General features: G+C 20.7%; 4 protein-coding genes across 4 annotated transcripts; 2 read left to right on the top strand and 2 right to left on the bottom strand.

Moving 5' to 3' along the window:
- Window positions 1-698: 698 nt before the first annotated feature.
- PY17X_1211800 (DNA2/NAM7 helicase, putative) lies at window positions 699-5,555 on the top strand (the record flags this gene model as incomplete). The annotated part of the gene is made up of 1 exon (XM_721697.2): window positions 699-5,555. The coding sequence occupies one exon, from the start codon at window positions 699-701 to the stop codon at window positions 5,553-5,555; it is 4,857 nt and encodes a 1,618-aa protein (XP_726790.2).
- Window positions 5,556-6,249: 694 nt separating this feature from the next.
- On the bottom strand, window positions 6,250-7,113 carry PY17X_1211700 (PI31 domain-containing protein, putative; the record flags this gene model as incomplete). The annotated part of the gene is made up of 1 exon (XM_719157.1): window positions 6,250-7,113. One exon carries the CDS (start codon window positions 7,111-7,113, stop codon window positions 6,250-6,252), a length of 864 nt encoding a protein of 287 aa, XP_724250.1.
- Window positions 7,114-8,164: 1,051 nt separating this feature from the next.
- PY17X_1211600 (ribosomal protein L43, mitochondrial, putative) lies at window positions 8,165-8,956 on the top strand (the record flags this gene model as incomplete). Its single annotated transcript, XM_719156.1, has 2 exons — window positions 8,165-8,500; window positions 8,651-8,956. 2 exons carry the CDS (start codon window positions 8,165-8,167, stop codon window positions 8,954-8,956), a joined length of 642 nt encoding a protein of 213 aa, XP_724249.1.
- A 96-nt stretch (window positions 8,957-9,052) lies between these two features.
- PY17X_1211500 (heptatricopeptide repeat-containing protein, putative) lies at window positions 9,053-11,435 on the bottom strand (the record flags this gene model as incomplete). The annotated part of the gene is made up of 2 exons (XM_022956728.1): window positions 9,053-9,151; window positions 9,291-11,435. 2 exons carry the CDS (start codon window positions 11,433-11,435, stop codon window positions 9,053-9,055), a joined length of 2,244 nt encoding a protein of 747 aa, XP_022812587.1.
- Between the last annotated feature and the right edge of the window lie 1,626 nt (window positions 11,436-13,061).

Below are 13,061 nucleotides of genomic sequence, written 5' to 3'. Positions count from 1 at the left end.
TCTCTAACATTTGTAAAATATCACAGTGGTTGAAAAAATGTATAAAATATAAAAAATATAGCAATATTAATTTTAATTAAAGTAATGATGTTGTAAATAAAAAAAAAAAAAAAAAAAAAAATATATATATATATATATTATTAAGGGCGTATAAAATAAAGCATTTGGAATATGCTTTGCCTTATTATTGCGCATATTAATTTTTCCCAAAACATGAAAAGTGGCAAAAATAGCGATAAAAAAATAGTGATAAAAATAAATTAAAAAAATATATTTTTAATATGCATTTCTCCCGCCGTTTTTTTCCATTTTTCTATCTAAAATTGTTCGCAATATAATGCAATAATATATATAAGTAGCGAATAGGAAATGGGAAGTTTAACAAAATGTGGGTGTATTGCTAACTATAGCAAAATTATCCCATAAGTTATTGAAAATTGCGATTAAGAAATATTACTCTAATTTTGTTCGCTTTTTTCATGATAATATAAATATATATATATATATAATTGATGGAAAAAATGTTTTTATTTAAAATAACTTGATCATTTATTTTTCCTTTTAAGAAGAACAACGCTGTTTTATTCTACAAAGGGATATATATATATGCATACCATATGTTTGAAATTGTTGATATGACAAGATTGGGAATATAGGAATAGAATAAAATAGAATAAAATAAATATATTTTGTACAAAATGTGGGAAAAATGGGATGATGAATATTTTATAAAGATATTTTTTAATTGGGATATATTTATGAAATATTTTGAAAATAATGAATTTCATGAATTAGAAGAAAATATAAAAAATGAAGGTTTAAATTTAAATAAAGATGAAGATGATAATAAAACAAGTGATGAAGTATTGTTAATATTACAATCATATATTATAGAAAAAAAAAACACATATATAGATGTTTCAGACTATTTAATTAGGATAATATTAAGATGGAATTATTATACTAGCTTACGAAGTGAAAATAATTTAAATATGTGTGCTGTAAAAAATAGATTAAAAATTGATATAAATATAAATACATTACCATCTGTTTATAAAAATTTTGAAGAATATTTTTATTCATATTTTCCGTTATTTTTAATAGAAACACAACAATTAATAAATAATAAAAAAGAAAATGAAAGTTTTAAAGAATTTAATATTAATATTATACATGATTTAAAAGAAATATATAATTATGAATTTCATATTACTATACCTTTTGATGAATTAGTTTTTTCAAATATATTTTATGGAGATTTAATTTTGTTACGATTTGTTCCGAAAAAAACAGAGAAGCATGATTTAATTTTTTCATCTACACATCCTTCTTTAAAAAAAAAAGAAGACAGCTCATCAGATAGCCAAGTTGAAAATGATAACGAAACTGTAGAGGAATGTTCATCAAATGAAAGTGATGAAGAAATAATAAACCCTGAATCTTTGGATAAATGTATATATATGGAAAATAAAGAAGAAACTTCTACAACCATAGGTGAAGAGAAAAAAAATAATTGTAATGTTAATAATATGAAAGATGATGTAAAAATAGAAAAAAAAGAAGAAATAAATGATAAAAATAATGGAAATATATATATGGTTAGAAAATATTGTGTTCGACATTTACTTGGATATGTAGTTGGAAAAAATAAAGAAAAAATAAAAATAAAATTTAATTTAAATTTTCGAAATTTTGATATTATTGATAAAGTTAGAAAAAGTATAATATATGATATATTTAACAAAGATCAATTAAATAATTATTTTGTTAAAATTTCAAAAGTTACTAACTTAATTTCAACACTTAGACAATTTAACTATTTGTTCAATTTTAGAAATTCTTCAATAATTAGCGAAATTATAGAAACTCAAGGATCAAAAAAGGGATCAAAAACAGAAAGACAGATAAGTATCAATGAAGAGGATGTGAACCCAAACAATATTTTATTATCAAAAAATTCAATTCCAATAAAAAAACGCAAATGTGAAGATACCATAGATGAATATACTAATGAGGAAGAAAAAGGAAAAATAATGAAAATGAAAAAAAAAGACGTATCTCAAATAGTAATTAGTGAAAATAATACAGAATTGGATCAAGAACTAATTGAAGAAATCGAACTAAAAGAAAAAATTAGACAACATTTAAATAGAGAAAAAATATTACAAAATAATTTTGAAGAAATTAAGGAAAATGAAAAAATAGTGAAAATCGATGAAAAGATAATTGAAAAATTTAATAAGTTTCAAAATTTCAAAATGGATGAATTAGAAAATGCAAATGAACAATTTGAAGGATTTTATTATGTACCAAATTTATTAAAAAATAAATTTTTTAATATATATAATAATTGCCAATTACGTGCTATAAATAATAGCATTTTAAATGAAGGGGTAACCTTAATTCAGGGTCCACCAGGAACTGGAAAAACAACAACTATTTTAGGGATAATTAGTGCTTTAATTTTTTATCAAAAAGGTGAAGAAAATAAAATGGAGAATAAAATGGAGGATAATGATTTGATAAGAAAAAGAAATCTGAATATAAATCAAATTGATGAAGATTATAAAAATAGAGAAGAGGGTTTAGGATGGAATTTAACTCAAGAAAAAAGAGAAATACAAAAAAGTCCATATGGGTGGATAAATTATGATAAAAAAAATGATTATTGTTATTTTAATGAAAATTGTTTTGATGCATTAGAATATGATGATTTTATTGATAACTATTCTGAAAATGAAAAAATGAGTAAAATAAATACGTTTTATTTTAATAAGAATAATAAACAAGAACATAAAAATGCATATGGTATACATCTAAGTATTATGCATGCATCAAGTCAGGTTTTAAATTTTAGCACAAATGGAAATAATAATACAAATATTGCAAATGAAGAAGATATACATAAAAATAATGAAAATAGAATTAAAAATTTAATAACTTTAGCAGAATCATTTTATAATTCATATGTAAATAATAAGGATTCTATTGGATCCAATTTAAATAATATTGAAAAAAATAATAAACAAAATGAAAAATCGAGCTATCAATTTTGTGTTAATGATATAAATAGGGAAATGGCTAAATTGTCAATAGAAGAAAATAATAAAAAAATTAATATAAAAAAAACAAAAGAAATAAAAAATAAAAAAATACTTGTATGCGCACCATCTAATGCAGCAATAGATGAAATACTTAGACGATTGGTTTCATCAAATTCAGGAATTTTAGATGAAGATGGAAATTTATTTAATCCTATAGTTACTAGAATTGGTGGAAATGTAAGTTCTGATTTATTAGAATTTAGTCTAGAATTTAAAGAACAGTTATTTTTATATTTAAATAAAAAAGATGATAATAAAATATATAAACAAAATTTATTAAAAACCTCAACAATTATATGTTCAACTTTATCATCAAGTTCAAATATTTCACTAACAAATTATATAAATCATTTTGATGCTATAATAATAGATGAAGCTTCACAAGCTATTGAATTAGATATTTTAATTCCATTGTCTTTTTCATGTAAAAAAATAATTTTAGTAGGAGATCCAAAACAATTATCAGCAACAGTTTTTTCTTTATTTGCTAAAAAACATAATTATTCTAGATCTTTATTTGAACGTTTACAAAAAATACATAAATTTAATAAATATAAATATAATTTATTATCTATCCAATATCGAATGCATCCAGATATTTCCCATTTTCCTAATAGACATTATTATAATAATAAAATTAAAGATGCTAATTATTTTTTATTTGTATTATTAAAAGAATTAGAAATAAAAAAATATACTAAACAGCTACTAGTAGATGATGATGAGAAAAAAAAAAATATGAAATATATTTTAACTGATTTAAATTTATCAAAATTTATAGAAAACCAATTTGGAAATTTACCAACAAATTTTAATGATATATTATTATGTCAAAAAAATGAAGAAAATTTTCATTGGTTTTTTATTCCCTTATTACAACATTGTGTTTTTTATGACATACCTTTTTCAAAACAAAAAAAAATTAAAAATTCATATATTAATATACACGAAAGTGAAATAGTTTTACAGTTTTTAGAATTTCTTCATTATATATTTACTTCAGAAAATATTAAAGAGTGGTATAAAAAAATTGGTATTATTACCCCATATGCAGCTGAAAAATATTTCTTAAAAAAAGCTTTAAAAATTTTTTTCGAAAAAAAAGGATACAAAAATAATGTTTCAAACTTTATAGATATAGGAACAGTTGATGGATTTCAAGGAACAGAAAAAGAAATTATCATATTTATGTGTGTTCGTACTAGGGGTGTTTTTAAAAAAAATGAAAAAAAAAAAGATAATAATCTTAGTATAGAAAACGATCCAATTAAATCATCTAATGATAATGATAATGATAATGATAATCGTTTAAATGAAATAAAATTAGAAGAAAATGTAGATGAACCACATCCAATAAATGAATTATCTGAATCAGAAGGAGACGAACAAATGGATGATTCAAATCCATTTTTTTCAAATTATAAACGTTTAAATGTGGCATTAACACGTGCTAGATATAATTTATTTATTTTTGGAAATTGTTCATTTTTAAAGAAATGTGATGCATGGAATAAAATAATAGAACATTACAAAATAAATAAAAAAATAATTAAAATTAAAAAAAAAAACTATTTGAAAAAAATGAAAATATTATCAGAAGATATAAATGAAGATTATATATTTGATGATAAAAATGAAATAATTAATAAAAAAATTGAAAATTCATTTTATAATAAAAATATAATTGACTATAATTTTATTCCAATCAATGAAAATGAGAATGAGACATTTAATTTGAAAGATTTTATTAACTCTTTTGATAAAAATAATGTTAAACAAAATAATTTAGAAAACAATATATATAATCAAGGGGATATAAATTATAGACCAAATGAAAAAAATGAATATTTATTAGAAGATAATATAAAAACAGATAAAGAATTTGATGAAAAAGAAATTACCGATTTTTTTAAAGAATTGTATAATGATAGTCTTGATAAGGACGATAACAAATCTTTCCAAGAAAAAGATGACGAAAAGGGTGAAGAAAAAGATGAAGAAAAAAATGGAGAAAAGGATGAAGAAAAAGATGAAGAAAATATTAAAAATGATAATGGTTTTAAAGAAATAAAAGAGACATTTAATAATAATTTGTCTAGCCAATCCAATGATTTACAAATGAGTATATATAATAATGAAAAAAAAAATGTAATAACAACATCATCTTTTGTCAACAAAAATTTAGAGCAACTGGGTACTGATCTTATTGCAAATAATTTAAATGAAAATAATTCAATAAATAATGAGGATAATATGACAAATTTAAAAAATGATGATAAAGAGTCGTTAAATAATATGTTGAACATAACACAAGATCGTGATAAGATATTGCATATAAAGAATAATAATTATTTTATTGATACACTTAATAATTGTTGTAAAAAAAATACAGGACTCCTTTTTGCAGTGAAATGCATTTTGCCAAATTTTTCAAACATTTTTTTACACTAATTATACACATTAATTATACACACTAATTTGAAGCAAAAATAAAGAAAAAAGCTCGAAGAAAATATTTGATTTTATTATATTTTTTTAGAGTGAGTAATAGCTAATTTTACTAAATAAAATATGTATAGTGTATGACACCATACTGCTACACCATTTCCTTTTAATCCTTATTTTAAGGGATTGACTTTATATTTTAAATTATTAATCCTGTTTTATACATATGCAAGCATATATATATTATAAGCATATGGATATTATTATAATAATTTTTTTTGTAAAAACATTCTTCATGAGATTGCATAAAATAGTTCATATTTTTATTTAGATTATTTATTTCTACAATTTTATTTGCATATTGGCTACATATAGCTATTATTTCAGTGTAAAATTGTGAATATAATTAACTTAATATTTAACTGAGTAAAAGGGAAAATTCCTTATGCTCATATAGTTGAAATTAATATCATGTCAAAAATGTATGAATACATGGGGGTAATATATCTTGCTGAAAGTGTGTACAAAAAAAAAAAAAAAATTAGCTAGCTAGCTATATAAAATTATTTTATCATTTTAATATATGTATAAACTTAATATAAATGAAAGAATAAAACGGTTTTAAAAATAGTATTATTGAAGGAATTACATATAAATTTTTGTAAAAAAAAAAATGAATAATACACACATAGTGTAAAAATTAGAAAGGAAAATTGTTCTGAAATTCAAAAGGATTTATATCGGCATTTGGTTCATTTCCAAATGGGCCAATAGGGTCATAACGCAATTTTTGCGGATTAAAAAATTTGTTATTTGGTCCTACTAATAAGCCATCAGGTTTTAAAATATTATTACCATTTCTTAAATCAGGTATTAAATTTTGTCTTATTATTGGATTTTTATCATCAAAATGATCATCATTAAAATTTTGAAAAGCACGTAATTGTTCTGATGAATTAGAATTGTTCATATTAATTTTATGTTCACTTGTTTCAATAATAAGATTATTATTATTTATTTTTTTTTGTTTATTATCATTATTTTGCATATTAAATAATATATGTGTTTGACATAATTTTTTTAATTTGGGTATGTTTAAATTAAATTTTTCTTTAATTGTTAGACATTCTTTGTTATTCTCATTTATATATTCATCCATATTTATCGTAATTGAATGTATATTTGAAGGGGTTTCTACATTAATTATTTGAATAACTAATGAGTTTTCGATTTTCAATATATTTAAATTGTAAGTAACATTTTCACTGTTTTTTTTATTTGTATACATAAAATTATAATTATTTGAATTATTTTTCCATTCTGGATCTATTAATAATTTACTTATAAAAAAGTTATCACTTGTATTATCTGGGGTATATTTTATATATTCGTTTGAGATTTGTATTTTCTTATCTTCATTATATTTACATTCTTTTTCTTTATTTAATTTGTAAGTAAAATCATTATCTAAAATAAAACTATGGATGAATAAAACAAAAACATCTTCCCTTTTTAAATCCCCAAATAATTGTATTAGCTCTTCGAAGGTTTCACACTCTTCCATTTAAAAGACAAAAAAAAATATTTAGTAAAAAAAAAGGAAATACTATTAAAATTGAAAATATTTATTTCAGTTTATGAGCTGATAAAATTTATGGGAAAAGACGTTATGGGCTAAATAAATAATAATATAAAAATTCTGCAGAATTTGTAATCATACAGTTTATTTAATATGCTTTTATTTTTATATATAATTCGAAGTTTTTCTTTTTGCAAAAATAAGAACAAGAAAAAATAAGAAAAAATTGATAAAATTGATAAAATTGATAAAATTGATAAAATTATTCGATATATTGCATTTTTCTCATAACTTGTAAAATGTTTTATGTTTTGACCGAATAAATATATAAAAGTTAATGAAAAAGGATAATAAATAAAACAACGTGATAATAATAAATGGTGGTTATTTATAAATATATAGAAATTGTTTTGTTATGGCTTTGATAAAATACCAATTCAAAAATATAGCTTTCCTTTTGGCGTATTTTTTTAGGGTATATTAAAAGTGTAAGCTTATTTTGATTTTTTTTTTGCAAGATAGTATATAAACAAAGTAATGGAGTTAATTGTTCAAAGGTTTAATGAAAAAAAATAAAAAAATTGGAATAAAAAGAAAACATAGTTACACTATTTGTACATGTACATATACATATTTATACATTTTTAATATACATTTATTTCGATATTTTATTTTAAAAATTCGTCATTTTGGGGAAAACAAAATGAATTATTAATTATATTATATGTATTTTTTGCTTTTTTTTGAAGATATATTTTTTCGTTAATTTTAATTAATTTTATTTACTTTGCTAAAAATGTTACATGTTTAAATAAATGAACAATAAATAGTAAGTGTTTGAAAAGAGAGCACATGATTGTATTCCCTGATTATATCAATAAATTTTACATGTAATATGTATGAATATATACATATTTATAGATATGTAAAATGTAGGAATTATATATAAATATATTGGGATATATACACACACATATATGAGTAGGGTAAAAACATTGTGACTGTTTTTTTTTTTTTTTTTTTTGCTAACAAAACCATGTGCTCAAATGGTGTGTATCAATTAAAAAAAATTTTACTAAGATATAGTGAAACAGGGCATAGCAGTAGAAATGTAAGATTTTTTTTGAGATTTATTTTACCAGATTACAAAGAAGAAAATAAACATTTAAATTTTGAAATTCATCATGAACAATATGAAGAGCCACTAGCTACATTTGAATATATAAATAATAGTAGATATGAAATATCATTAAAAGATATTAAATCGAAACATATTGTTGATATTATCAACTTATATAAAGACAGTGCTGGAAATACAGATTTTTTAAAACATGGAGGTCCAAAAGTTTATTCAAATAGACGAACTATTCAAGTAAGTTAAAAAATTATTCTTTTTATTAATTTAGTAAATTGTATACATACTTATATTTATTTTCTCCATATATATATATATACATACTTAAAATAGTCGATACACACATTTTATATTTGACGATTTATTTATCAACATTTTGTTGTTTAGGGTTTGTGGTGCCCCAGCATATATAGTGAGTTAAATGCCATTTCATACTTAAAAAAAAAAAAAAAAAATAATATTAAATTGCCAAAATATACAAGAGAAAGCTTAAATTTAAATCATGATGTTATAAAGGGAAATGGAAGGTGGGGGAATGAGAATTTATTTCCTAAAGGTTTTGATCAGAAATATTTAAAAAATATTTTTTGTTTTCCATTTGAAGATAGCTTAACAAAAAAAGGGGAACCAACATCTACTGCTGATACAAAGGAACCTCATATTAATTCCTTTTACAAATTTTATAAAGCTTAAAAATATTTACAAAAAAATGAAGAAATTACATAGTAAAATTTTGAATGTACAAATTATTAATATAAAGTGAAAACTCTAAAGCATTTAAAAAAAAAATTATTCATCACAAATAATTTCTTCAGTTTTGAAACAAATTTCACTACTTTTTTTTTCCTGTAATAATATATCCTCAATTGTTTTAGGGAATATATTCATCTATAAAGAGAAAAATGGAATATATAGCTTGTAAAAAATATAAACCACTAGTTAAAATGATAAAAAAACAAGGATTAATTAATAAAAAGATAATACATTTTTATTATAATATGCATAACATGTATGTATAGTCACAAACCTGTAAATAAAAAGACGAGATTGTTGAAATTATAGCATAATTATGTTTTGTATTATTTTTTTTAACTGTTAAAGCAAATAATGAAAAAATATTTGTATTCCTTAAATCCATGGATGTGAAATATTTTAATATATATACAATATCTATTAAATTAAAAGCTGTATAATTTTTTTCTATATAATTTGATATGTTATTTACTAATTCGTTGTTATAATAATTAAGATTGATCAAAGCTTTTATTACATTTATTACATCATCCTCATTAATGTTAACAATTTTTTTATTTATATGCTCAATTAAACATATGTCAAAATTATAATTATTTAATTTTTTTTTAACAAAAGAAAATATATAAAATAGATAGCAATTGTTTTTTACACTTGTATTTGAAATAAACTTATTTTTGTAAAATTCAAAAATGTCTATCCATATATTTGTGGGTACATGTGGTAATAAGGATAAAGATCTTGATAAATTAATTATTTCATAACTTTTATACATATTTTTTTTAACATGAAATATAATTAATTCAAAAATATTATTAAATAATTTTTTATCTATAAACATTTCTATTTTTGCTATCCCAAATAATATATTTTTTAAATCATTATAATGTACATTGTTTATAAAATGTGTTAAGTAGTTATTTATTATAAAAATAATATGTTCATAATATTTTTTATTTTGATATTTTTTTAATTTTATTTTATTTTTATCATTAATATTACTATTATTAAACACATTTTTATCTCTTAAAAAATCTCTAGATATATCAAATATATACACAGTATCAACTGGTGATTTATTTATATAATTTTGAGCATTATAACTGTTAATAATGTGGTTATATAATTTTTTATCTATATTTATATTATTTTTTAAATATGTTCGTTGTTTTCCAAATGAATAGATAATCGAAGGTATTAAATTTTCATATTTACATGAACTGTTCATACTTATTTCGTAATTTAAACTTTTTAAATTATCATCATCTTGTTTATCTTCACTGTCATATGGTTGTGATTCTGAAATGACGTCATTATAATTTTCAAAAAAATTGTCATTGTCATTAGTAATTTTCCCTTGATTATTCCGCTCGACACTTTGCTGGGGTTGTTCTACATTTCGTTGGGGTCGTTCTACATTTTGTTTTTGTCGTTCTAAAATTTTGTCGTTGTTTGGTCGTTCTAAAACTTTGCCGCTGTCGGGGTCGTTAATTGGGGCCTTATCTCGGGTCGCATCTTTTTTTATGTCGACATTCTGTGCATTGCTATCGGGTATTTTTTCTTGACTGATCTCAGAATTTTTGATTAACTTTTCATGCATTAACAATCTGAGCTTGAGAGTAAGAAGAGAAAAATATTTTTCTGATTTTATACTGGCATTACTAACACTCCATAATAATGAAGCAATACATTGCTCATTTAAAAAAGAATAAAATGATAAAGATTTATTTAATAAAATTTCAAAAATATTTATGTTTATGTTTTTAGATTTACTATGTGTATTAAGTATTATACATATGTCTAATAAATTAAGATCATCAGCAATAGTTAATATTCGATCATATATCATTAAATATATATTATTATTATTATAATTTAAATTGTTCAATCCTTTTAATATTAATGAGCAATCTCTACCACTTAATTTATTTATCCATTTTTTTATTTCACTTTCAAAAAGTAAAATCATATCTTTATTATTTAAATATTTTATTTTACCCATACTATATATAATTAAAGCTAGCTCTTTACAATCTATATCATATAATTTATTTATGATTTGATTCCATACATTATTATAAAAATTTATATTATTATAATTTATATGTGCATAATGGTGTAAAATCATAACTATTTCGCTTGTTCTTAAATATTTTATAAATGGTAATACATCATTTGTATATTTTACCAATGCATATTTATTTATTCGAAAAATATTATGAAAATCTCTGCATAATGATGATAAATTGGAAATCTCAATTTTTTTAATCCCTAATACCATTTTGTAGTTTATTATTGAATTATCGCTTTTAACAATAGAGTTATTATTTTTTCTATGCTCATTATTCTCAGTACTATTATAAAACCTTGTAAATTTATGGGTTATTCTAAATCTATTTCTTTCCAAAATGCTTTTCATTTTTATTCAAATATAGTTATAACAATCGAAGATGTATATGTAATAATGTGATTTTTCATTTCGATATACAGCATCGAAATGTGAAGTTTTGTAGGAAGAGATTGGAATTTTTTAAAATCATCAAAAAAAAAAAAATATATACTGGGCTAGTATTTTGAGCCCATTGTATTTATTTTTATTGTGATTATTATTTATTCATGACACGCAAACATAATTAGGAGTATTTTTAAAATGTTCATAAATTTTATAAAATAAAAGAAGATTTAAAGCAGTATGTATATCCTTATATAATTTGTGTATATTTATTTGAATATGCTTCTCAATTAAAAAAAAATTTATACATTGCGTTATGTTGTTGCATGCTCATTAAAAAAAAAAAACAACAGTGGTGATTAACAGTGATAGGGTATCAAATAAATGAAAATACATTTTAACGAAAAATGTGGAAAACTTAAACTTTATGGAATTACATGCGTTTTTTTATTCACACAACTAAAACGGTTTATATTTGACATATCCTTTTAAATTAATTTGTTTTTAATAATTTTCTTGAAGCTATAGCTACTTTTTTTCGTATACAATTTTATTTTTTGTCGCTATTTTTTTAATGGTATTTTATATAATTTCCAATTTTTCCAATTTTTCCATTTTTTTTTTTTACAAAACAATAATATAACTGAGAATAATAAATAAATAAAAATAAACCAAACAAGTAGAAATATAATGAGAAAAAAAAATGTGATAGCAATCAATGATGTGTAACACTAATAAATATGCTTAATATATTTTGGAGATTTATTCAAATTGGGAAATAAAATTTGTGCTGTAACTACAATAATTATAAAATATATTTTTTTAAATAATTATATTTTATAATTTTAATATAAGTTTAAATATTTTCATAAGCATATTATACTTTTTGATAATCTATTATAAAATAATTGCTTTTATTTAGTGAAACATGAATTTTCGTTAAAATATAAAAAATTTGAAAATACAATTTTTGTCAAAATTTATTTGAACAAGTAATAATTGTGCAATATGCGCAAAAAAGTACATAAATAATATATAAGACGATTTATTTATAAGCCCATTTTTTAAGTGTAAAATTGTATTTATATACATATATAATGTGTATAGTATGAGTTTATTTTTTGTTTGTTTTTCGTTTTATTTTTAATTTTTCCATTTATATTACATTTATTTTATTTATTTTTTTTACATGTTACATAAATTATTACCTTGAAATACTACATATATTATTCTATCATAATAAGGTGATCGTGTTAGTAAATTCAAATAACGTGTGTTATATATTTCGAAACACAAGTGTTTGTATGTATGTGTACATTTATGTGATTTTTGAATGCCTAGTCTTTTAATATCTAAGCCATATTCATATATCAAAGCTTCATATTTATATTTTATCTATATACATTATATATATGCCTTATCAGAGGATAATAACAAAAAATATTTTGAGCGTATATTATTTTGTTTATGTCCAATAGATATAAAAACATGCTATTATATGCACAAAATAAAAACCCTAAGAAAATATAAAAAGTTTGTGCATATATATTTATACACTTTTATGAATTAGTATTTACAATAATTTGAAAATAG

The sequence above is a fragment of the Plasmodium yoelii genome (genome assembly GCF_900002385.2).
Source record: "Plasmodium yoelii strain 17X genome assembly, chromosome: 12".
In the NCBI taxonomy this organism is placed as follows: Eukaryota; Apicomplexa; class Aconoidasida; order Haemosporida; family Plasmodiidae; genus Plasmodium; species Plasmodium yoelii.
This window is presented reverse-complemented; position numbering and strand designations above follow the sequence as displayed.